Source organism: Canis lupus, chromosome 16, assembly GCF_003254725.2.
Source record: "Canis lupus dingo isolate Sandy chromosome 16, ASM325472v2, whole genome shotgun sequence".
NCBI lineage: Eukaryota > Metazoa > Chordata > Mammalia > Carnivora > Canidae > Canis > Canis lupus.
The window spans coordinates 10811077-10836947 of NC_064258.1; the positions used below are offsets into that span (position 1 = coordinate 10811077).

At 56.3% G+C, this 25871-nt stretch overlaps 1 protein-coding gene and 1 long non-coding RNA gene across 14 annotated transcripts in view; one reads left to right on the forward strand and one right to left on the reverse strand.

The window, feature by feature from the left end:
• Positions 1-580: 580 nt before the first annotated feature.
• The window catches only part of GCK (glucokinase), a 43017-nt gene continuing 17726 nt past the window's right edge, over positions 581-25871 (reverse strand). For 3 of the 12 annotated variants that reach the window (XM_025433536.3, XM_025433526.3, XM_035699569.2), the window contains 9 exons: positions 8407-8569; positions 7820-7974; positions 6774-6893; positions 5688-5783; positions 5453-5552; positions 3290-3473; positions 2648-2795; positions 1938-2171; positions 581-1674 (listed from right to left, as the gene is read on the reverse strand). In XM_025433536.3, the coding sequence (XP_025289321.1) occupies positions 1372-1674; positions 1938-2171; positions 2648-2795; positions 3290-3473; positions 5453-5552; positions 5688-5783; positions 6774-6893; positions 7820-7974; positions 8407-8569 (1503 nt within the window). In that variant the 3' untranslated portion in view covers positions 581-1371. Of the gene's footprint in view, positions 1675-1937; positions 2172-2271; positions 2506-2639; positions 2796-2899; positions 3216-3289; positions 3474-5452; positions 5553-5687; positions 5784-6773; positions 6894-7819; positions 7975-8406; positions 8570-12419; positions 12639-19769; positions 19936-21624; positions 21737-25871 lie in introns of those variants that run through there. The other 9 variants (XM_049095105.1, XM_049095104.1, XM_025433515.3 and 6 more) reach the window with 9 other exon arrangements.
• Positions 2719-10514, forward strand: LOC112650721 (uncharacterized). Of its 2 annotated transcripts, XR_004805526.2 has the most exons (3): positions 2719-2869; positions 3068-6671; positions 6800-10514. It is a non-coding gene; the product is annotated as an uncharacterized LOC112650721 (long non-coding RNA). The 2 variants fall into 2 exon arrangements; XR_003130395.3 differs by lacking the exon at positions 3068-6671.

Consider the following 25871-nt stretch of genomic DNA (forward strand, 5'->3'; position numbering starts at 1 on the left):
AAATCAACAGGATCCTCTGGACTGTAAGGTGAAGAACAACTAGGAAGTAGCTGACATCCAGACGGGATCCACTGGGTGAGCACCCACAGGAGCCACGAGGAGTGGCCACATGCCGGCATAATGTTCTCAGGCACAACTGAGATTCTAGAAAACTGAAGATCCCACGCAATCCCACCTGAGACATGAGACACGTGAGAGAACAAGGGCACATCTCAAGAGGGACGTGACTGCTGGAAGCCACGGCTCTGGGTGAAGTGCTGAAGGGAATTACAGTCATTCCAGATGGGCTGGGTGGTTCCTCTCACCCTGCCCTCCACCGCTCCCCAGGGGCGGAGGCTCTCCGAGATCTGCCTGCACATCCCACACATGGCCAGCAGGGCCTGGGCAAGGCCAGCGGCGGCTGACTGCCCCTGACCCAGGACACCCCACCTCTACTCCTACCGCCTACGGCACTTCACACTCCCACCACAGCCGGCAGGGAGGGCTGGGCAAGTTCCACGGGTGTCCACGTGCATGTGACCACATCTCCACTCGGTCCCCCGGCCCGTATGCACACAGATCAAAGGACACTGGTCAAGGCCACATTCTCAACTTTTGAGACTTTTAATTAAAAAACCACACAGTCCCAGGCTGGGCATGAGAGGGGGGGGTGTGGCACATGGAGGTCTGGGGAGAAGAGGGAGGCCTGGGCGGTCCCCTGGGTGCTGAGTGCTGTGTGATGTCTTTCTAGGCCAGCCCTGTGGGAGCTGAGGACTCCCCCATGGAGGGTGCTCCCAGGACTGCCTGGGGTTGGGGGTGGGGTTCTCCTCCTCATGGGCTCCTCTGGGCAGGGGTTCTGGGGGCTCTGTGTCTTGCACCACCTGGGAGCTTCCATCCCAGAACCACAAACCACTCAGAGTCAGTGGCAGGGGAGCAAGGAGGCCTCCAAATGCAGGCCTCGGGGTACCAGCCGTCTCCACTGGGGAGCGGGTCCTCTCCCATTCTCCACCCCCCCACCAGGCAAGAAAACAGCCAGGCCTGGGTGCCAGGCAGCCCCTGGCCCCCTGAGGAGCCCCGGTCCACGTCTGGCCAGGTCAGCAGGGCTGCCTCCCCAGGGGTTCCCAGGCCACAGCAGGGTCCAGCGCAGGGCCCAGGCGAGGCAGAGTCAGGCCAAAGGCTCCAAAGGGCAGGCAGTGCAGAAACGCAGCCAAGTCCCGAGTGAGCAAGTCCCTTCTGGGTCCTCGGTTCCAGCAAGACGGGTGAGGGACTCTGGGGGTGTCTGTGCCAGCTCACCTCAGCCCCCAACCCAGTTAGGGCCCTGGTCTGTCCCATCAAGTGCCTCTGAGGGAAGAGGCCTGCCCAGGGCCCTCCAAATCCCCTGTGGGCCCGTCCCTATCTTGTGGGGTGGCAGTGGGAATGGGAGGCGTTCAGGGTCCTTACAGAGAGCGACCTCTTCACTGGACCAGGCTGTGGGCACCTGTGGGGGGCGAATCCCCTGGAGCCCAAGTCCAGCCAGTCACTGCCTCCTCCTGGCCTGGTGGCCTCCGGGCTCACTGGCCCAGCATGCAGGCCTTCTTGCAGGCCACTGCGGAGATCAGGGCTGCGCCCCTGCCACTGCCCTCCTCCGACTCGATGAAGGTGATCTCGCAGCTGGGCGTCAGCCTGCGCACGCTGGCATGGAACCTCTCCTTGAAGCTGGGCAGGGGGAACGGGGCTGCGATCGCAGACCGCCTCACCTCGGGCCCCCCTCCAGAGCTGCTACAGCAGGTGGGCCCTCCCCCCTCCCTGTCTGGAGGCCCGGGGGTGGGGGGTGGTGGTGGTGGTGGTGGTGTGGGGTGGGGATGGTGGGGAGGGGGGGTGGGGGTGGTGGGGCCCACGGAAGGGGGGGCTAGTTTCCACTCCGGTCCGCCTGCAGGGCCCCGGGAGACACGACCGACAGCGCGGCGGCGCGGCCTCACCTGGGATGCAGCTTGTACACGGAGCCGTCCACGCCCACGGTGATGCGCATCACGTCCTCGCTGCGGCTCTCGCGCATGCGGTTGATGACGCCCGCCAGCCCCGCGGCGCACATGTGCGCGGCGCGCGTGGACACGCTCTCGCAGGCGCGGCGCACGATGTCGCAGTCGGTGGCCGAGGGCCTCAGCCCCAGCGTGCTCAGGATGTTGTAGATCTGCTTTCGGTCGCCCGAGTCGCTGCGGGGCGGGGCGGCCGGGGGCAGGGCGTCGCTGGAGGGTCGCCGGCCCCCGGCCAGCCCGACCCCGCGGCGGCGGCTCTTCCCCTCCCCGTGCCCACCTCACCCAGGCAAAGCGCTTGGGGCTCGGGCTCCGGAGGGGAGCGCGTCCGATTCCGCCAGGCACCAGCAGTGAGCGGGCCTTCGCGCCTCTACGCCCGGGGTCTCCGCTCTAACGTGGGCGACACGGGCGCGCCTCGGGGCCGTCGCGTGGACGAAATGAGACGATGTCCGCGGCGGCGGGGTGCCACGGAAGGGACACGCGTGGACGGCCGGGCGGCGGCTGCGCTGCGGGCCGCCCCCCCCGCCCCCCCCCTCCATCCCCGCCCCCACCCCGCCTCGCTCCGGCTCCCGCTCCCCGCGCCCGCCCCAGCCCCTGGCCCCGCCCCGCCCCGCCGGCCCCGCCCCGCGCCCCGCGCGCCCCGCGCACCTCTCCACCTGCGACACGAAGCGTGTCTCGAAGGCTCCGCGCGTGCGCAGCTGCTCCGAGGCCTCCCCACGGAAGAGCAGGTTTTCGTCCACGAGCTTTAGCAGCACGAGCCGCACCAGCTCGCCCATGTATTTGCCGCCGATGATCTTCTCATAACTGCGCGGAGGGCGGCGGGGTCAGGGCCTCGGCCGCCCCCAGGAGGCCCCCACACGCGGCCACAGGGAGGCCAGGTGAGGCCCTCGCACACCCCGCTTGCACACCTGGCGGTTTCCGTTCCCTCATTTAGCAGCCAGGGGTTTAGGATGAGGAGTGCTCTGGGCCCTGTCCCGTCTGAGACCTTCCTCATCCGACCCTGCGCTGAGCGCACTGCGACCGCCCACGGCCGTGTCACCTGCCGGGAGGGGGTAATCCCGCTCCTCTGCCCACAGACCCTCTCTTTGGGGACGAAACCTTCCTGCCTCTCACCGTTCCGGTTCCCAGGGGGCGCGGGGCCGCGAGGACGCGAGGAGGAGGAGCCAGTTTGCAAAAGGATTGTGGGTCTGCTCTCCCCCCCCCCCCGCCCCCGCTGTTTGCAAACAGGCCCACGGTCCGCTTGCCAGAGCAGTGCCGGGGCGGGGGGGGGGGGGGGGGTGCAGCGGGGCGGCCCTTACAGCTGCTGGCCGGGGTTCAGGGAGTTCTCGTCCACCACGCGGTCGTACTCCAGCAGGAACTCGTCCAGCTCGCCCGAGTCTCCGAAGGCGCCCCACTCGGTGTTGACGCACATGCGGCCCTCGTCCCCTTCCACCAGCTCCACGTTCTGCATCTCCTCCATGTAGCAGGCGTTACAGCCTGTGCCTGTGGGGAGGGCCAGGTCAGGCTCCACCACCTCCCGGGGCAGAAACCCCTCTCCGGAGCCCCTCCTGCGGAGCCCCTCCTGCATCTCTCCGCCCGCACTCCTGCAGGAAACCCCGTGGCCCTAGCTCCCCAGCCTCCTTCCTCCCACACCCACCACTGCTGGCCCCGGCTCGCTGCTGACCTGGCCGCGTGGACAGGCGGCTCCCCCAGGCGCCAAGAGATCTGGGTTTGCTGTGTGACCTGGCACGGATGAGCCCACCTCTCTGGGCTCTTCCTCAGCCCCAGTAGGAGATGGGAACACCTTCTGCTCCTATTACCTGGGGCCCTGGGAGGACGGAGTGAAATGTGTCCAAGTGCTTTGCCAGCTAGAGATGTGCACGGGATGTTATGGCTTTATCGTATTTATGCACATCCTTGCTTTTTGGCACTTTACATACGTGTGCTTGAGCCTCCCTGTCCTGGGTGGGGTTTGGGGGGCACCCAGAGATAAGGCACTGCCTGGGTCCCTGGCCGCAGCACAGAGCTTACTGCAGGCGGTGTTGGCTATGGAATTGGTAATTTGCAGCGTCCCTCGCAAAGTGAAAACGTGGTGTCCTTTGCTGATAAATTTTTAAATTTCGAAATGGTTTCTGAGCCTGTGTGGGCAGCATGCCCTTAAAGCCATTGGGGACGTCCACTTAAATGCTGGCAGTGACCTGCCCAGTAGGAATGGGGCCAGTGATGCAGGTCCTTCCAATTTTTTTGTTGTTGAAAAAAATCCAGACCTTGATGTGCCTCCTCCCAGTTTTTGGATCTTGGTCATTATCAGAAACATGTTTTTAAGCACTGAGCAGAGTGTTTGCAGCGCAGCCGTGACCACAGGCCACCCCCTGCCATCTCTGCTCCAGCAGAGCTGTGGCTGAGGCAGGGGCTGCAGAGCTTAGGCACTAGGACAGGACATCTTGGGGAACAGTGCCCAGACTCAGCTGCCCCAGGCAGCTCTGCAGGGGACAGGCAGGAGATCAGGCTCCTGCAGCTCCTGGTTAGGCGGTGGACTCAGAGACAGCTTTCCATCTGAAAGTCAAGACTAGAAGGAAGAGATGGGAGAAACAAGAGGAGGGCTGAGGTGAGGTCAGGTAGCAGCTGAGGGCGTGTAGGTGCCGTTGGAATTGGGTTTGTGAGAGCACAGACAAACCCTCAGGATGGCTCTGATGGGCCTAGCGGAGCAAACAACTTTGCCACTGACTTTCTGGGAAGCCACAGCCCCAAGACTGCAGATAGATACTTGTGTGCCCGTGTGCACAGAGATCACTGGCCACACAGGAGCGATGCTCAGGAAACATTCCTGATCCTCAGGAGCTTCTGGGAAAGGCCTGACGGCCACTGGGGCCAGTGACACTCCTTTCCTGATACAGGTCTTCCCTTTGGGCAGGGATGGGCCAGCCGCTCTGGGGTACAGGATGACTGCCTAGGAGGGGGTGACCGCACCCATGCTTATCCTCTTCCACTTGGACAAATGTGTCCCATTTGGTCAATTTACCAGATGAGGGAATTTAATTAAATCCTGGTGGAGGGTGCCTGGGTGGTTCAGTGATTGAGAGTCTGCCTTTGGCTCAGATCGTGATCCTGGGGTTCTGGGATCAAGTCCCCATCAGGCTCCCTGCAGGGAGCCTGCTTCTCCCTCTGCCTGTGTCTCTGCCTCTCTCTGTGTGTCTCATGAATAAATAAATAAAATCTTTAAAAATAGATAAATAAATCCTGATGGGCCAGTGTGCCATCTGATGCAGGGACCTGTGAGTGCTGGGACATACCAGCTGCATTCAGGACACCCCGGCGGCATCTCCCAAGACCACCTCACACCCTATCACCTGTGGGGTTCACGCCTGGCATAGGGGCTCTGCTCTGACCACCAGTGACCCAGCACTTTCAGCCCTTACTCCTCAGGACTGAAGACAGAGGCAGGCAGAGGCCCCTGGATAGAGCAGGGCATGAATCCTTACCCACAATCATGCCAACCTCACACCGGCGGTCTTCATAGTAGCAAGAGATCATCGTGGCCACCGTGTCGTTCACCATTGCTACCACGTCCATTTCAAAGTCCTGCCAGGAGGCAAGGAGGCAGCAGTGACGGGGCTTGGGTCTCGGCCTGGGTGCTCTGGGCCCCTCCAGCCAGTGACCTGGCTCCCTGGCCAGTGGGGCGGGGGGTTCCCAAGGCGGGCACGGGGGCCACCTCACCCCTCTGCGTTTGATGGCGTCACGGAGGAGCCCCACGATGTTGTTCCCCTCTGCTCCTGATGCTTTGAAGCCCTTGGTCCAATTGAGGAGGATGCCCTGAGGGAAGAGGAGGGCTTGTGGTTGCAGAGGAATACTGGGGCAGCTGGAAGCCCTCCTGCTCAGCAGACCACAACTTTGAGACGTGTTGGAGACGGTTCTTTATGAATCTTCATACTTCTGCGGGGCTGGCTTCTAGCCCACTAACAGTGGTCCTAACGTAAAGGCCTAGAGGCATCGGCCCAGAGTCAGGGTGAGGTCCCCTGCAGCACGCCCGAGTGGACAAGGATAAGCAAAAGTTCTGTCACCCCCTCCTGAATGGTCTTCCCATGCCCCAGGGTGGCCGGCCTGCCCCTGCCCTTCATACGCTTGGGGCCCAGGGCTTGGAGAACCAGGGAGCACTGAGCTGGCTCTCTCTGAGATGTGTGTTTTGTATGTATGTACATGTGTAGATGTGTGTGATTTATACGTGTGCATACATGTGTATAACTGATGTGTATCCATGTAGATGATGCACACGTGTATGTATTACACACACACAAGCATGTAGGGTTGATGCGTGTGTCTGCGTGTGCACTGTATACACATGTAGGGCTGATATGTGTACATGTATATGTATGACTGACTTGTGTGTGCATGTATGTGCAGGCACAGTTGGATTCTGCATGTACGCATCATGTATCATGCACATGTGTCGGGGGTGACTGGCAGGTGGAGCCCTGGCCCCTGCACACTCCTGCTTCCCGTAAGGGTGGCCCAGTATCACGTGGCTATGCTGGCGTCCGGCTGCCTGCCTTTGAGCCCCAGCACCCTCTTCCATCCGTGGGCAGCTCGCGCAGCCTGCCCCCTGACCTGCGACAGGGTGACAGTCCTGCCAGCCCCGCAGGGCAGCAGGGGCTTCAGGCACACCGAATCAGCCGTATCTCATTCCCCAGAGTCTCACAAAAGGTGAGTGACAGGGCCACAGGTTGAATCCAAGGCTCTTTCCCCACGGGGAGTGTCTGGGGTGCCTGTCTCTGGGGTGCGTGTCCACCCCCCACCTGGCCCCACCTTGTCGATGTCTTCATGCCTCACAGGAAAGGAGAAGGTGAACCCCAAGGGCAGCTTCTTGTGCTTCATCTGATGCTTGTCCAGGAAATCGGAGATGCACTCGGAGATGTAGTCAAAGAGCTGGAAGACACAGCGCCAGCAGGCCATCGGCCTCAGCGCCCCTCTCCCAAATGCTGCAGCCCCTGGCACAGGGCAACACCAGGACAGGTCCCTCCCACTGGACGTCCAGCCACAAACTTTGGACAGAGGTTCAGCCGTGCTCATGACTCTGATTTCTGTGCTTTGCTGCCTCCAGGAGCCCGGCTGCCCCACCCCTGGCCCTGCCGAGGACCAGCCTCCATCCTGCTGCGTGGGCCCGTCCACAAAACTGGGTATTGTCGAGTGCTCTGCGGATGGACCAAGGTCCCCACTGGTGCTGGGGCCCTGTGAGGTGCCCATGCCATCCCTGCCACCTTGATTTACCCCTATAGCATGCAGAGGTGTGGTGAGGACGAGGCTGCCATGGGACTCCTGCCTCGAAACCCTGGCCCTCAGGATGGCTCTGCCTCTGCCCGCCTCCCCTGAGGGCTCATCATCCTTCTGTAGCCTCTCCAGTCCTCCCCACCAATGGGTAGCATTCCCGCCTGGGCAGACATTACAACTGCAGCCACCCCACAAGGTGTCCCTGCTGTTGGAAGGCGAGGGGGTGACACATAGGAAAGAGGCAGAGTGCTGTGTGCTGACTGCACCAGCTTGTTCCCTCAGCTGCCCTGTCACCCATCTGATGCCTCTGGGACACTGGGCAAGGATGTGACCTGCAGGGGCCATGCCTGGCACCATCCACTTAGGCCTCTCAGCTACCTCCCTGGGCCCTCTGAGGCTGGCTGGCTCTCCTGTCTACAGGTGCCCCTGCCCCTGGGAGAAAGGTGGGCCCTCCTGCCAGGACTAGTGAGTGCCATGATCCTGGGCAGAGCTGATCCTGCCCCACGGTCCCCGGGCCCCCAGCCCCCGGCCCGTGGGCCCAGCCCAGATCCCCAGCCCCCAGCCCCCTAGCCCCAGCTGCTCACCATCTCAGCAGTACCAGTCATGGCATCTTCAGGGATGGAATACATCTCGTGCTTGGTTTTCACACTCCACTGCCCCTCCTCGCCCTCCCCCACCTTGACCAGCATCACCCTGAAGTTGGTGCCGCCCAGGTCCAGGGAGAGGAAGTCCCCGACTTCTGCAGACACAGTGAGAAGTGCATTAGCCTCGGGGTGCTGCCCAGCAGGACCCCAAGATCAGGAAGAGGAGGAGAGGACGGAGTGGGGGGATCAGAGGAGCTGGACAGGGGGCTGCTGACCCCAGGTACCAGGGGACCCCAGAGTCAACTGTGGAAGAGGTCAAAGGTGAACTGGGGAGCTCAGTGGGCAGCCGCTGCCTTGGACTGAAGCCACTGCAAGCCCAGGTTCCAAGGAAAGACCTAGTGAAACAGCGCAGGGTCAGGATTGGGCTGAGCCTGAGAACAAATTTCCTATTGCAAGATGCACAAAGCCAGTTTCCCCAAGGCGGTGAAGATGCCAGGGCGGGGCCGGCACGGAGCTCGGGTGAGAACCAGCCCATGGCTGCAAGGACCTAGGCTGGCCTTCCCTGCTGGGGCCCAGGGACGCGGTACCTGAGCCTTCTGGGGTGGAGCGCACGTAGGTGGGCAGCATCTTCACGCTGGCCTCCTCGTGGGTCTCCAGCCGCAGGCCCCGCGCCATCTCCCTCTGCATCCGCCGCATCACCTTCTTCAAGTCCGCCTCCTGCATCTGGAAGTCCGCCAGGATCTGCTCTGCCTGCACGGGGTGGGGGGAAGCTGGGTGGGCTGGGGGCCTGTGGCAGCCAAGTCAGGCCCTCCCTGCACACACCGGGAGTGTCCTTTGCCCTCTGGCCTGGGCCCAAGATGACCCCTCATCTCAAATGACCAGTTAGGACCAGTTGAAAAGTTAGAGCAGCAGAGTTCCAAGAGCAGCCCCCAAATGCAGTGGCCGAGGCATGCTGGGGGGTGCAGGTGGCAGCTCCCCCTTTGTAGCTCAGGTGCATATGGGGAGGAGGGAGGCACTAATTAGGAAAGTGGGTGAGACAAGGCTGTTGGGCAGTCAGTGGGCACCTGGCATGATGGTCACAAAGACCTGGCTATTCTCCATCTAAATTAATGCAGAGGGAATGAATGGGCCTGTGTGTACAAACGGAGCACGTTCCACACGGCAGCTCCCCCAGCCCAGGGTACAGCCTCTGACCAGGCTGAGCCAAGCACGGCTAACCCGTGCTCCGCCTTTTCTCCCACAGATTTTATTTATTTATTCGTGAGAGACACAGAGAGAGAGGCAGAGACACAGGCAGAGGGAGAAGCAGGCTCTAAGCAGGGTACCCGATGTGGGACTCGATCCTGGGTCTCCAGGATCACACCCTGGGCTGAAGGCAGATGCTCAACCACTGAGCCACCCAGGAATCTCCATCCTGTGCCCTTTTGCCAGTGATCTGGTTTCGTACTGGGCATGTGGCCCCATCCCATGCTTATGCATTGGCCCCATCCTGGCCAATGACAGGGAAAGGGAGGTCTGATTTTAGCAGGACCTTCCTTTCCTTCCCTTCCTGGGAAGGTCAGTGTCCCTGTAACTGTGACACAGCTGTGTAGGAGTGTGATGGCCGGCGCCACAGCAGCGGTCCTGTGACAAAGTGGAGACAAGGCTGAAGGGGGAAGCTGTTGGTGGACACCAATGGCAGGAAGAGAGGCAGAGCAGCCCGGCCCCGACGCACTAGCCAAATGCCAACGTCTGCCAAGCCGTTCTACAGCTCTGGGCGCCAGTGCGAGCACAGCCCTAGGAAGGCCCTCATCCCAGCGGAGCAATCCTCATCCTGTTCTCAGAGGCCCACAGCGACAGTCTTCCACAACTTTCAAATGTAAAATGTGTCAGCAAGGACTGGAAGCATTAACCCTGGCACGTTTCTGCCAACAAGCTGCACCCCAGGCTGAGCGCAGTGCACTCCCCTCTGTCAGTGTCATCAGGGTGCTAGGAGGAGGCGCCAGCAGCCGCTTCTAGAAGAGCACAGGTGCGTGCAGGTGCATGCGGCCTGCGTGCCTTGTGGCCAGCACCCAGGAGCTGTGTCTGAAGTCATGAGAGGCTGCCAGGCACCTCCCTGAGACAGAACTGTCTAGAGGGACCTGCCGTAGGACATGACAAGCTCTTAGCAGGACTGATGCAGATCCACGAAGGTCCAGCCTCAGCCCCCTTGTTGTGGCCTGGACTCGGGAGCGGCTCTGGGCCAGAGGCTTCACCCTCTGTGTCCAGGCCCACGTGGATCCCTCCACTGATGGTGGGTGAAACCCCTACTCTGCCGGCTTCCAGGCCAGAGAGACTCTTTGGTGGGACCCCAGAAATCACATGAGGTCAGACCACCTGGTCAAAGCATAACCTGAAGTTGCTAGCAACATTTAATTTCAGCCTAGCAGTTTCTCTCCAAGAATCCATTCTATGGAAAGGGTCTTGCAAGCAAATGAGCACACGCGGTGCTGGGACGTCCGGGACTCAAGAAGACCCCACATGCACCCCGGGGCCTTCCCGTCCCTGCTGGGACACCGCACGGCAGGAGTGGGAGGCTGAGATGACATTTGCTAGAACCTGATTGTATTCTGTAAATACAGCTGCATCTGGCTGTGGCTCTCACTTGTCCTGTACAACATTCTCAAAAGCTTAAATTTGCTGCCAACATTCAAATAGAGACACTTTTACAGACAAATCTGGATTTGACAGCATTTCTGTAAAAGCAGGTCTGCATTGTCGCTAGCCCTGTTGGGGGGTGGCCATCCACTTGGGGAAGGTGTGTGTGTTGGGGGGAACCTGTCCCTGACAGTGATGCCCAGTCACCTGCCCTCACACCAGGCCCTGCCCAAGTGAGGCTCTGCAGAGTCCGGCACTGTCCACAACACAGGACTGAGGGGGACCTACCCCCAGGTCCCCACACTGTGGGCAACCCCTGTTCCTTGGGCGTACAGGTTGGGAGGGGTGCTGGGGGGTTCTATGGCCGCAGTCCAATACTCTAGGTGGCCACGGGCCAACACTGGCCTGCAGCAGACCTTGCCTCTCACCGTGAGGAGTGACATCTGTGGTGGGTGCAAGCCCCCTCCTCATGCACATCAGGGTCTCCTGCACGCAACCCTGAGAGGAGGGGGCTCTGACCTGTGCAGCCCCCTCAACCCTCAGAGCCATGTGTCCAGGGGCCATGGGTGGGTTCGGGTCTCAGGGGGGGAGCCTGCCTCCCAGAGCCCTTGGAACGTCCCCGGGAGCAGACCCCATGTGACAGGCCTTGCTCAGGGCACCCCTGGTTCCCCCCTATCATGAGTCATTGCCCCAGAACGTCCCCTTCATGAGTCATTACCCCAGGACGCCCTCTTTCTTACAAATGAGGAACCTGAACATGCTGGCTGTGCCTTCCCAAGCCCATGGTGCAAGAAGGTTTGGATCTGGGTTTGCACCCAGGCGCCAGCTCCGAGCCCACTCCCCATCCCACTGGGCTGCCTCCTGCCCAGTTTCAGTGCCCAGAGCCAGCTACGAATCGTCCTATGAGTGTCATGGCGCAGTCTGTCAAGCTAAAGGACTTGCCCGAGTGACCTGGGAGACGCAGGTGCTCCCTGGGAAGCCCTGGGAAGCTGACTGCCCGCCCCCCACCCCGCTCGGAGCACTGCCCAGTGCTCTCTGACTTGGGGGCTCTCCCACCCGGTTCTCCCGGTGCTCCTGGCAGGGCTGGGCTGGTGGACCGGGGATCCTTTTCCCCAGGAATGTGTGGGCAGCTGGGCCAGGGTCACCCACTGTGTGTCCCAGAAGCACAGGAGCCAGGCTGCAGCTGGACACATGACAGGGCACACATTGTCCTCTAAGGCACCGACACGGTGGCCTCCAGTGTTTGCCCAGGGACCTCATTCCCTGGTCCTCAGGGGCCCACAGCTCCGTTCAGGCTGGCCTCCCAATACCATGCTGGGGCAGAAACACCTTGGGGCCTTCTCAGTGTCCTCATCTGTCAAGTAGAGGCACTCCTAGGTACCCTGCCTTCTTCTCTGAGTCCTGGGGATGAGGTCCCAAAGCCATGAATGCTGTATAGAGGGGGCAGGTATCCTGCCAGCTGAGCCCCCCAGATCCAGGCCCTGTCATCCCCACCCAAACAGCTTAACTCCTCCCACTTTGCTTCAACTCGTACTCCTGATGACCCTGTCCAGGCCTGTGTCCTTCAGGATGTCTGCACACTGATGCCTGGGCACCCAGAGAGGTTCCACTCACTGAAACAGGGGCTGGGGGCCAGGGTAGGGAAGTCAGGAGCTTGGTGTCAGCATGTTGCCATGTGTGTTGGCCAAGGAGAGATAGTGACCAAGCAGCAGAAGGCTCAGCGAGGCCTGAGTGCAGGGGACAGCCTGGCCACGCACGCCCCAGGAGCCAGTGCCCTAGAAGGCACTGTCCCCACAGACGTCCCGGGAGAGTCTGGGTGTCAGGAGGGGCAGCGGGGAGGGGGTCCGTGAGGCACAGCTGCCTCTCCACCCGAATGCCTCCTTCCCGGGGCCCACAGCACCCTGACGTCTGCTCCGGCACCCTGACTGCCCTGTGCGTGAGGGCTGGGGGTGGCCACTCTCCCTGGCTCTGGGATGGTCCTTACCAGACTCAAGGCTGTCTGGGCTTGGCTCCTTGTGGCGTCTGTCGCCATGTCTCCGAAAGGCCAAGAGGTAGATGTTTTGGGAGGTGGAGACACTGCTGCCTGCGGAGGTGCAGGGCTGGACTGCAGCCGGGGACAGAGGCCCACCTGTGCAGGTGAGGGCCACCCCGCGGAAGAGCTGCCCTCGGCAGGCCGCCCAGGGCTTCTGCACTGAAAGCGCTCAGCCGGCAGTTGCTGAAATACTCTGCTCGCTGCCACCAGGTCAGGCGGGGCCGAAGGGCAGAGGCAGCCTGCATGGGGTCAGAGCTGACCGGGGCGGCAGGACAAGGCCAGGGGGTGGTGCCCACGCCACCTGCACCCCCGTGTGGGGATTAGCTGCCCAGATGTTCTGGGGAGGGGACAGAACCAGTCCATCTGCCCCCAGTCCTTGATGTTCCCCAGGCTGGGGTCCCCACCCTGCCAGGGCAGGAAAGCAGTGAAGAACCCCCCACTCCCTGCCACCCTTCACCATGCACAGGGAGGGCCTGGGAGGGCCTGGACCCTGTTGGCCAGAGTGCGGCCCTGGAATCCCTGGCGGATTTTCATCTGAGGAGGGGTCCCACTTGCATTGCCTACACTCGGGGGCCAGTGCAGCACTTGGGTGGGGAGGCTGGGACAAGATCCCCGCCCCCCCTGCCCCCAGCAGGATCCGAAGGGTGTGCCCATGTCCTGTCCCTGGTGGGTGTGTCCCCTTGGCCAATCAGGCCACAGGGTTGATATGTGGTGCTGCAGGGTGGGGGGAAGGAGGGGAACAAGATGGGGGGTGCCCCAGCAGCTGCCCCCAGCCCAGGGCCACCCCCACACAGCAGGTGAAAAATGCTTGTTTTCATCAGGGTTTATAACCTGCAAATCGTCAAGACCTGTCTCCAAAGATCAGGAGGTCGTTCTTGGGTTTTGGGCTGGACCTCGTGCAGTGTCCCCCACCCCCGGCCCAGCCCCCGCCAGGAGTGTCACTCCCAGGACACGCTGGCACCTGCCAAGCCTTGCTAAAATTAGCAGTAGCTCCTAAGTGGCTTGGGTACAGATGGTGCAGGGACAGAACACCAGGCTCTCCCATCAACGGTCAGTGTGGTCACCCCGAAGAAAGCCCTTGACATGATCGATCCCTTTCCTAAAATAGAGCAAAAGCACCTTCACCAGATCTACTTGTGACAGGTCACTGACCCACCAGCCCCTGGCTCTGAGCCGCCGTTTTTTCTGTGTGTGTGGCAGTGGGACTCATCCTGAGCTTGGATGGGGGGCTTCTGGCCCAGCCAGGCTAAGCAGCAGCTGCCTCTCTCCTGGTGTGAGCACACAGCACCCAAGAAGAGGCTCCGGATCCTCCAGCCCGCTCCTATGGGATGCTGGAGTGGACCAGGGCGGGCGGCACACAGGCCCCCTTTCTGGTTTGTGGACTTCCGCTGCCCTCTCTAGCTTGCACATTGACCAGCGAGCATCCTTCCCCAGAGCCCTTTCCCAGGACCACCTCCCTGCATTCTGTGGCAACAGCAGGGAAGGAAGGGGTCCCAACTTCCCCACACTAGGCAGTCCTGAAGAGCCAGACCATCAGGCTTCACGCCAGCCCTCCTGTATGCCCAGCCCTTTCTCACTGCTTCCTCTTTAGATGGGTCAACACTGGGCTCCAGGTGAGGGTCTGTCCTGCCCAAATTAGAGGGTCTAGGAAAGGTTGGACCTCAGAGAAAATGGCTTATGAGGGACATACTTTAGAGTCTTTAATATCTCAAGGGTGGTCTTCAAGAGGATGGAGGAACATAGTTTCTGCTTAGGGGTTCTTAAAAACAAGGAAAACACAGAACCACCTGACAATGGGCCAGGATGTCTCAGTGAGCTCCCCATTTAACGGGGAGAGAGAGCAGGACATCTGAGAGAGCTTGTCCTGTGTTCCAGGGGGGTATTCTCATCCCTTGGTTGCTCACAAAGCCAGGTCAACAGGCATGATTTCATTTTCTTCTTAATTTATCTCTAGGAAATCTCTGACAAGTTCAGTGGTGGATATTCCGGATCAAAAAACAGCACATAAGCCATATAGCTAAGTACAGGGAATGAGTCCAATAAATTATGCTACATTTATGAGTCACTAAAAACAATAAAATTGATCTGCCTCTGTTGGCATAGAAAGACGTCCCTGACACACTGTTAAAGACAATGTGGTGGCTACCCTCCAGTGAGCCCTACCTCTGTTATTTGCCACCCATGTGGTCCCCATCTGTGTTGAGTAGGCCTAGCCTATAAGAGGATATTGCAGAGCATGACCTTTGAGGAAAGGACTTCAAAAACATGGTGGCTCCTGCCTTGCTCTCTCTTGGATTCTTCACACAGAGAGAAGCCAGCATTAGGACAGACAGGTCTTATGAGGGGGTCTATTCAGAAGAAGATTCCTAAGTGAATCAATCAAGGCCTCCTGCCAATGATTGGGCTCCACCTTCCCAGGCAGGTCAGTGAGCCACCTTGGGAGCAGACCCACCTGCCCCAGCCAAGTCTTCAGATGCAGCTCCAGCCAGCTTCTTGGCTGCAACTTCACGAGACCCCGAGCCAGAACCCCCACACTGAACCACTCCTGAACTCCTGACCCACAGAAATTGTGTAAGATAATAAGGGCTTGTTGTTTCAAGCCACTAAGTTTTGAGGTAATATTTTACATGGCAATAGATGACTAATACAGAGGAAAAATGGTTATGTAACACAGCATAATGCACTTTTGTCATATAGACGTACACTCATATAATATACACATGGGATGAAATACAGTGAAATGATAAGAGTAATTATCTTGATGGTGGAGATATGAATGCTTTTATTTTCCTTTTTTCTTATCTGTATTTCCTATGTTTTTCTGCAATGAGTGTGTAATAAAGAAATATATATATATTTTAAAAATCTATTTATCTTGGGGGGGAGCACACAAGCAGGTGGAGGAGTAGAGAGAAGGGATAAAAAGAATCCCAAGCAGACTCCCCACTAAGCATGGAGCCTGACATGAAGCTCTGTCTCACGATCCTGAGATCAGGACCCAAGCTGAAACCAAGAGTCAGATGCTCAACTGACTGAGCCACTCAAGCACTCTGAGATATATTTTTAAATAAAGTTCACAAAACAAAAAAGGTTAGGCCTCATCTGCTATTTTTGCACAGAAGCTCTAAGACCCAGACTCTGAAGGATGGAGGTTCACAGTTAAATTGGAACTTGCCAGACCCCGTATTCTAGTGGGATAGAAAATGAGGCCGGAAGCCAGAGTGCCCCATATGCCAGCCCCTACCCACCGTGGGCCCGATGGCCCTCAGCACTAGCTGGGCACCTGCACTGATGCAATGGGGCCTAGAGGTCAGCACAGTGTTGCAAGTGTTTGCTTACTGCAGGGCAGACTGGCTGTGCCCTTGTATGAGGGAGGCCAGGGGCTGTGGGGTAGGATGATGTCATGCAGTGTGGTCAGGATGTCAGGCACAGGAGCAAGGAGGAAATGAGCCTAGAGACAGCAGAACATCCTGGAGTCACGATAATGAGCACTGGGAGGCCTCCACAGGCTGCCTGCTGTGCCAGATGCTTTATGTGGATCACAAATGACCTGTGAGCCTATGGCTGTCATTTTATATGGGGCAACTGAGCCCCTTAGCAGTTACAGGACTTCAGAGACCCCACAGCTGTCAGTGGTGTAGCTGGGATCCATCCCCAGGTTGGTCTGACTTCAGGTGTGCTGGCAGTTTAGTCTTCCTGATTGAGGGCTTCTTCAGGGCCAAGCACACACAGGGGTCAGGGAATAGCCTCTGGAGCTGCTTCCAGGCTGGATATGTTCAGAGACCTCAGCTTCACCTGGCAGGGGTGGGAGTGGTCACAACATTTGCCTCTGAGGGCAGGTGGCACTAGAGGCCTGGGACCAAGTGTCAGGGCTGAAGGCCAGAAAGCCAGAGCCATGAGAGGGTCAGGAGCAGAGTGAGAGTGAGGGTACAGAGAGCATGCTGGATGTTGACAGAAGAAGGGAGGCAGAGTGAAGGGGTCACCCAGGACCCCATGTGGGAGATGCACAAGATTGCTAGGGCAGACAGGAGTGTGAGGTCACCAGCCCAAAGTCTGGAGACTGACTCTGCCAGTAGGACGTGGGCAAGTCCCTTATTTTCTGAGCTTCAGTTTCCCTCTCAGTAAAGGAGAGAACAATTTACCTCCCTCACAGGGCTATTGAGAGGATCTGACAGGACAATACAGATAAGATTCTTGGCAATCCAAGTTGTTCAATAACTTGTAGCTATTTTTGCTACCAGAGGATGCTCTAGCCCCTGGGTCAGAGTTTAGAGCAAAGGGCATCCAATACTCTAGATCTATGGCAGGTCCAAAGCCAAACTCCCAGCCCTGTGCCTGCCTGAGTATTTTGGAGTGTTCTAAGGAGATAGGCAGGTGGCATAGTCTCTTTGATGCCGGTATTGCCCTAAATCAGTGTGGCTTATTGTCTGAAAAGAGAACGTTTAGGGGTGACATCACAGAAAATGGTAAAGTAGGACACTCCAGGGATAGTTCCTCCAGCAAAACAGGCACGACTTAGAAAAAAAGGATCAAAATATCTATTTTGGAACTGGGGAGGCTGATCAGTAGGGCAGCCAGTGGAGTGCTTGAGGAAAAGAGAGGTTACTGATGGCATATGAGTGAGCAGTATGCACAAACCGGATACCACACCTAATCCCTGTCATGGCTACAGGGACAGCACGCATGTCCCAAGAGCAGCTGGCTGGAGTGAGGGTGGACAGCCAGGCCCGTGGGTTGTGCACTTTGGTTTTTTTGGGCTCCCTGAAGGCTCAGTGCGGAGGGTGCCTTTGTTTCAGCCTGAGATATACAATTCCATTTAAATGTTTTTGGGTTTTGTTTTGTTTTTTGATCCAGATATTTAAGAAATCCTCTGTCAGGTCACAGGCTGGCTGCAGAAACATCAGAACAGAAATTTCTTTAGGGACCACACATGTGAGAAATACACACTTTGAAAACCATTTTTAAAAATTATAAAAGAAAGAAATACAGACCTTGTAGAAAATCATTTGCAAAAGTCACTACACATGGACAACTGCAGCCCTCAACAAGCAAGAAAACCAATCCTTATGGAGGGGGAGAATGTAACTTCCACATTATACTGCTCAAAGTGTCAACTTCTCAACAACAACACAAAATTACAAAGCATACAAAGAAAGAGGAAAATATGGCTCATTCACAGGAGAAAAATAATTTAGTAGAAATTATCCGTGAGGAAGCCCACATATTAGAATTGCTAGTCAAAGACATTAAATTAAACATATTCAATGACCTAAAGGAAACCATAGATAACACCCTAAAAGGAATTGGGAGAATGATGTGTCAACACACAGAGAATGACAATAAAGGTAGAAATTATATAAAGAAACCACACAGAAATTCTGGAGCTGAAAAGTACAATAGGTGAAATGAATAAATAATAATAAAAAATGCTAGAGGAGTTCAAGAACAGATTTGAGCAAGTGGAAGAAAGTTCATGAGCCTGAAGGTAAGGCTACTACTGCACTATCCAGGCTGCCTGGCAGAGAGGAAATGGGACATGTGGGATGCCGGCAAGATTATCACCATGAGTATTGCAGGAGTCCCAGCAGCTGCTGAAAGATGGAAAGGGGCAGAAAAAGGACTGAAAAAATAATGGTGAAACAATTTCCCAAATTCAGTGAAGTACATGAATATACACATTCGAGAAGCTAAAACTATAAAATTCCAAGAGGAAAACATAAGTGTAAATCTTTATGGCCTTGGGCTTGGCAATGATCTCTCTTGAATAGGACGCCAAAACCAAAAAGATATAAGTTGGACTTCATCAGAATTAAAAACTTGTACAAGAAACACACTGTCAGGTGGATGAGAAGACCCCCATGAGGTGGAAGAAAAGTTGTGCAAATCTTGCATCTGATAAAGGTCTGATGTGAAGGGGTTAATAATGCTCACAACTCAAAGACAAACCACCCAATTTAAAAATGGGCAAGGGACTCGAGCAGATATTTCTGCAAAGAAGACAGACAACTGGACAGTAAGCACATGAGAAAATGCTCAATATCACTAGTCACTCAGGAAATGCAGATCAAACCACAGGGAAGGACCACTTCAACCCTTCAAGGGAATAGAAGTGTTGGTGAGATTGTGGGGACAGTGAAACCCACACACGTTGCTGGCAGGAATGTAAGCTGGTTCGGCCACTGTGGAAAACATCAAAACATTAGATGTAGTGTGACCACATTACCCAGAGACTGCACTCCTAGGTGTATTCCCCACAGAACCAAGAACACGGACTCAAAGATGCCTGCACGCCAATATCCATGATTCCATCATCTTCCACAACAGGGAGATGACTTCATTTTCTGCTAACAGGTGAATGGGTAAACAAAGTGCAGTATCACATAGAGTGGAACATCTTCAGTCCTGAAAAGCGATGAAGTCCTCACAAACGAGACATGGATGAAACATGGAAGTTTTACACTACTAAGGGAGCTAAGCCAGATGCAAAGGACAGATGTTATATGATTCCACTTAAACAAAATATCACAACAGACAAATTCATGGGGACAGTAAGTAGAACAGTGGCTCCTGGGGGAATGTGGGGGAGGGATGGGGAGTCACTGAGTTTCTGACCAGGATGATGAAAGGTTTTGGAAAAAGTGGTGACAGTTGCATAATATTGTGACTCTAATCAATGCCACTGAACGGCACACTTAAAAAGTGGTTAAATGGTGAATTTTATGTTTTATATATTTCACCACAATAAGAGAAAGAGAAGGACTAACAAGCTGGTTTATTTTTACAGTAAGAGCATGTTTCTTACTTCCCCAAATGGGATCACCTCTGAAGCATACTCATGCATTCGTTCACCCAGCAGCCCTCCCCCATAGGTGCCCTGGACCGCTGTAGAAGCTACGTGGATGTGAACAAGGTTGGGGATGTCAGCTCCTTCCCCCCAGCTGGAGGTAAGCCTGGAGAGTGTTTGAGCTCTTCAGTCATCTTGGTAGTAAGCAGAGGGTCTCAGTCCTGGGGCAAAGACTCATTAGATGGTAAGGCCTTGTCACCACGGCCTGTTGTTTCAGACGTCACTGAGCTAAGAGGGACTGGGGACAGAGAAGAAGGAAACAGGATAGATATGAAAACAGGTCTGGAGAGAGCTCTGGTGACAGTTACTGCCTAGGGCACATGGGTGGGACTCCTAAGAAGTTTTTGAGGAACTGCATTGCCCAAAACCCCTGCATATGGCCTGAATATGCCCTTGCTGTCTCAAGCCACAGAGTAACCCTTTGGCTTTTAAAGTTTATCCGAGAGAAGGGGTTTTACCTTTGTGGAGGGTGGAGGTCAGAGATGGATGTCCCCAGGGTGGGGTCTAGGCCACCGAGTCTCCCCACGGGGAAGAACCAGAGCCCCGTGGAGGTATGTGTCCCCACAGGGCACGTCTTCTCCATTCTCCATCCTTCCCCTCTGCCGCTGGGGATATCTGCTGTGCACAGCCTGCCCACGCTTCCCTCACCCACGTGCAGGAAGGATGGAGTTAGTGGAGATGCCTGTAGCCGTCCCTGGTATGGGGACTGTGTGAGATCTTGGGCCACTGCCTTTCAGGAGGGATTACTGTGCATTCTGTGTGCAAGAAAGCAGGGTGCGGGATCCCTGGGTGGCGCAGCAGTTTGGCGCCTGCCTTTGGCCCAGGGCGCGATCCTGGAGACCCGGGATTGAATCCCACATCGGGCTCCCGGTGCATGGATCCTGCTTCTCCCTCTGCCTGTGTCTCTGCCTCTCTCTCTCTCTCTCTCTGTGACTATCATAAAAAGAAAGAAAGAAAGAAAGGAAGAAAGAAAGAAAGAAAGAAAGAAAGAAAGAAAGAAAGAAAGAAAGAAAGAAAGAAAGCAGGGTGCGCATGGACACCAGAGGAGTGGCCAGAGGAGTGGACTGTGCCGAACCCCTCCAGCCGTGGGCCCCGATCCTCCGTGGTAACAAAGCCAGGCACGTCGCTGGCCAGTGGCTCTAGGTTCTCAGCCTCCCTTGCAGTGAGATGCATCCATGCAGTCTGAACAGGAGTGATGCAAACCATGGCTGGGACCAAGCCTTTCAGAAGAGAATGGCCTTTCTGGCTTCTTCCTTACATTTCTATGGGCTACATGGAGAGGAGGAGGAGGAGGAGAGAACCCAGCTAGCAAACATCTGCACTTGGCTATTCCGGGAGCGAGAAATACTACTCTACGGAGTAGACCCGTTTCCTGTTTGGGTGTACTGGTTACAGTGATCAAGCGTGCCCTAATTAATACCCAGAATGATGGCGTCAATGACCAAAAAGAGACTGGAAAGGGAGTTGAATCACTTGTGTATTTAACATTGTTAAGTACCTGATTTGTGCTCCATCTGAGGCTACGGAAGGGACTCATTTTTAGCTCCCCAGGACTTACAATCTAGCAGAGACTAGCAAATAGCCAATACAAGCTGGTGCGGTGGAGGTGGGGGCCAGGCCGGAGACTGGGTGCTGGGGGCCCGGGACAGGGCTTCTGAAGGCTCCTTCCTAAGGTCCTGCATGGCCGAGAAAGACATTCCCCCCAGAGGACCCGGTCAGGGCGACTGGAGAAGCACAGACGGAGAAGCTTGAACTGAACGCACGCCCAGCAAGTGTGACTGTTGTAAACGGCATTTGGGCTAAACAGGAAGTTTGAGTTGGGTGATGGACCTTCATAAATGAGTAACCATGAGTGTGCTGAGCACAGAGTGGATGGCTAATAGCCAGAGAAGTGCTCGAGGGAACATCTAATGCCCTCACATGCACGTACAGAGAAAATGAGGGAAAACCCAGCGAGCTAAGCCTGCTTCTCAGGACACTCAACCCTGAACATTCAGAACACAGAGTAAGCCTTTAAAAACTTAGAATTAAAAAAGCAATATGGTAAAGGCAGAAACAAGTGATACAGAAAACAGACAAACAAAACAGACAGCCAACTTGATTGACAAACCGCAAACCCAGTCCTTGGAAAAAGCACAATAAAATAGCCAACACGTGGCCATTGGATCAAGGATAAAAGAAGACAGCAACAAACAACCTTAGTGATAAGAAAGGGAGCTTGAAAAGTTTTACGAGTTATATATAAGACTTGCTTCCATGCATTTTTAAAATCTGGAGAAAAGAGATGATTTTTAAAATATAAACAAGGGGTACCTGGGTGGCTCAGTGGTTGGGCGTTTGCCTTCAGCTCAGGTCATGATCCCGGAGGCCTGGGATTGAATCCCATGTCGGGCTCCCTGCTCAGCGGGGAGCCTGCTTCTCCCTCTGCTTCTGCCCCTCCCCCTGCTCCACTTGCACGTGCTTATCTCAAATAAATAAAATCTTTAAAAAAATAAGTAAAATAATATAAATTACCAGAATTGACTCAGGAAGACAGAAAAACCTGAACAGGTGGAGAAGGAGAAGGAGAAGGAGAAGGAGAAGGAGAAGGAGAAGGAGAAGGAGAAGGAGAAGAAAGAAGAAGAAGAAGAAGAAGAAGAAGAAGAAGAAGAAGAAGAAGAAGAAGAAGAAGAAGAAGAAACTTTTTAAAATGTCAAAAACCTTCCCTTGACAGAACACTGGGCCCAGCTAACTTTAAAGAAATATGGGGGCAGCCTGGGTGTCTCAGTGGTTTAGCACTGCCTGTAGCCCAGGGCGTGATCTTGGAGACCCGGGATCAAGTCCCGTGTCCGGCTCCCTGCATGGAACCTGCTTCTCCCTCTGCCTGTGTCTCTGCCTCTCTCTCTCTCTCTCTGTGTCTCTCATGAATAAATAAATAAAATCTTTTTTAAAAAAAGAGAAAGAAATATGGACACACAAATATCTGATGCAAGGCCTGGCCCCCGTGACAAGTCTTAATCATTCAGTGAGCTGACACGTAGATGGAACTCGTCAGGCAGAGACCGTGTGCAAGGGATCCTGAGCTGGGACATGGCTGAGTGTTCAGGCGGTGCAGCTGGTGACAGCAGTGACTGGAGGCAAAGAGGTTACAAGGCAGAGCCCAGGAGGGACAGGACTGGGGGAGGAATAGTCACGATGGTCACAGCCGTGCACCTGCTGCACAGCACAGCCTCTGCTCTCACAGAGCTCAGCTGCTCCTCCCCAGCCTGCAAACACGAGAGCCTCTCCTACTTACTGTGTGCCGTCCCGCCTCTGGAGGAGCTGGGGCAGGCCAGGCCAGCTGGGCCATCAGCTTAGGAAGGCTGCCATGATGCTGAGGGGCTCTTGCCAGGGTGGAGGCAGTGGGAGCAGAGGGCTGTGAACCCGGTTCTTCAGCATGCTTCCAAGTTCCTAATAGGGCCCTGGTAGAGTTACTCTCACCTTGTGGCAAAATCATGTCTGATTAAATGCTTTGTATCCGCGATATATAAAGATCCTTGACCAATCAATAAGAAGACAGCAACCCAATTTTAAAAACCTCACTGAAGAATACCCCGTAAGCTTATAAAAATATGCACACTATTAATCAGCCAGTGAAATGCAAATTCAAACCACAATGACATGCTCAAGCATCCCCACCAGAGTGAATAAACTTTCAAAGATGGACAATGACCAGAACCCTCAAACACTGCTGGTGGGAATACAAAATGGCACCGCTCACTTTGGAAAGCAGCTTGGCAGTCTCTTCTAAGGTTAAATAAGGAAGCTCTCAATTATTCCATTTACATAGAACCAAAGGGGCAGAAACCAGACCAGTGGTTTCCAGAGCCTGGGAGTGGGAGGGGGATTGACAGCAAGGAGGTGGAACTTTCTGGGAGATGGAAGGCTCTTGTATCTTGATGGTGACGGTGGCCATGAAACTGTGTACATCTGACAGAAACTCGTCAGACTGTACACCTAAAGTGGTGAATTTTATTATTATACCCTAGTTCCTAGAGGATGAGCCGCGGGTGAGGAGTAGGGTCTGGGCGAGAGGCGGGAAGGCACAGGCGCCCTGGGGCCCAGTGTGGCTCTGCAGTGGGACCTGCTCCCTAGGGGCTAGTGACCTGACCTCAGACGGGGAATTCACTCCCGCAGGACTTCTGTCTCTGCGCCTACAAAGCAGGGGTGTGATGCTCCCTGCTGCACTCCTGCAGCTCTGCACGGAGAAAGCCCACCTTTCTACAAGACTTCCTGTTATTACCTGGCCCACAGGTCTGGGCCCAGGCGTGGTCAGGAGAGCCAGGGCTCCCTGCCGTGTCCAGCGTCCTGATCGCAGTCCAGCTTCACCACAGTCAGGACTACAGGGTCCCCAGGCACGTCCCCTGTCTGCACCCAGCTTGCCTTTCTCTGGGCCACAGTCAGATGGCACTTGGAGAGGATCACTATCGGCAGCCTTCTTGTGCTCTTAAGAGGCAGTGCCCTGGAGAGCCAGACCCCATCCAACCCGAGCCCCAGGACCAGAGGGTATCCTGGCCTACCGTGGGTCCCCACTGCTCAGCACTCCACACCACTGGAGGCCAGGGCGCCCTGAGAGCCATCCCCGTGACTGGGTCTGGTCCCTCTGGTCCCACTGGCCCAGGGTCACAGGTCTGGGCTCTGGCCAGAGGGTGGGCATGCTGCTAGGCTGTGAGCAGGGCTGCCCACACTGGTAGGGGTGGGGGGCAGGTGCTGGTGCTGGCCACCAGCCCATCTCCCTTCTTGCTCCGGGACCCTCCATTCCATTTGCTCCTCCTGGGTCGCGAGGCAACGCACCCAGCCCTGGGGGATGGACCCGCCTGGTCTCATGCTCACCCCTCTTTCGTGGAATGCCACAAGGGAGGCCTCTTGGGAAGACACGCTGGCAGAAATGCTTTGGAGCATCGTTAGGCCTGTTGGTGTCACTGGGCTCGGGCTGGCCCAGGGGTCATGAGCTGGGCTGACCCAGAGCCTGGCATCAGGGAGGCACCGTATTGGGCTGGGAGCCGCCTCCTCCTGACTATTCACTATGTGAGATGACAGGGCCTGCAGAGCAGCTCGGTGTGAGCCCAAAGGATCCTTGCTGTGACCCAGGGGGCTGGCAAGTCACTCTGCTCTGCTGTCCAGGTACGGGGGCTCACAGATCCGTAGTTACCTCCAGCAGGGTGGGCTCAGGAAAGCCCCTGGGAGTTGAGGTAGGAGCTGGGTCACCTCAAGGTGATGGAAACCCAGGGCTGTGCTGGGAGTTGGTGAGCAACAGGTCTGGGGGAAAGACCTGAACTGACCACATGAGCAGAATGCATGCCACCCCCAGGCTTCCCGGGCTCTGACCCTCCGGCCTGCTGGGGCATGGGGAAAGGCCGTGGTCCTGGCAGGGGCTCCCCACATGTTGCCCCTCACACTGGCCCCCCGGCTACAGACAGGCTGGGTTGGGCTGGTAGGATTGGAGGCAATGCCCTGGCCTCCCCACTGACTTGCTCCAGGGAAACTGTTCAACTGGCCAAACATGGGTGGACGCGGCACTTGACACAAAGGCCCTAGTCGTGGTGGCTGAAGGATCCTCATGACCTTTGTGGCCACCCTGGAAATGCTCTGGAGAACGACTTTACAGTATCAGGAGTCTGCACGACTGGCTATCAGTGAGAGCAATGATGCCCACCTGCAAACGCCCTCCAAGTTTCCAAATGTCACGGAAACTAAACAACGATTCACCAGAATTTGGCCCGGTGGCCCAGGGCCAACCCACAGCCCTCGACATGGCTGTGTCTTCCACAACACACGGGACCACGCCGTCCCCCCACCCCCACCCCGAAACACCTGCTGCCTTGTGCAGCCCCACAATCGGCCGAGAAAGCAGTGTGTCGCGCAGCACTGGGGACAGACGCTAACACTGGCAAGTTGCTTATCTGAGATTCACATCTAACTGGGCATTCTCAACTTTCCTTTGCTAAGGCTGGCAGCCCTGGCCTCCCGCCCACGACCCCCAGCCAGTGACTGACAGGTAGGGAGTACACGTCTGTCCCAGACTCAGGAGGGACAACACATTGTGCTGTTCACCCTCCAGAGCTCCTTGTGGGGTCAGAATCTGCCTCCGGCCCAGTCTTACCCAACCCAACTGCCCAGCGGGCCTCATCTGAATGCGCTCTCTCACTAAACGATGGGCACCAGAAACCTGGTCAAAGACCTTCCTTCTAGGACCTGAGATAGTTGGTGCCTGGAGAGTCCTAAAAATCAGTGGGGCCACTCTGCAGCAGGGTGACTGAGGGTAGGAGCGGCATTGGCGCCTCCCGGCCTATGGTGGCAGCTGTCACCAATCCTCACTGGTGAGTGTGGGTGCTGCCGGCAGGGAGGCACCACCCGTGCGATGTCTGGGACTGAGGGCGCAGGGGAGATGCCAGCCCTGAGGACCTTGTGACCGAGTGGCTGTTGATAAGGTGCGATGCCCTGAAAAGAGAAATAGTAGGTAGGCTCCAAGCTCTCGATTTTGAGCCAGGAGCCGGGGGAAGTAGTATTGGTCTCCCGCAGCCACAGGCGGGGGGTGCTGG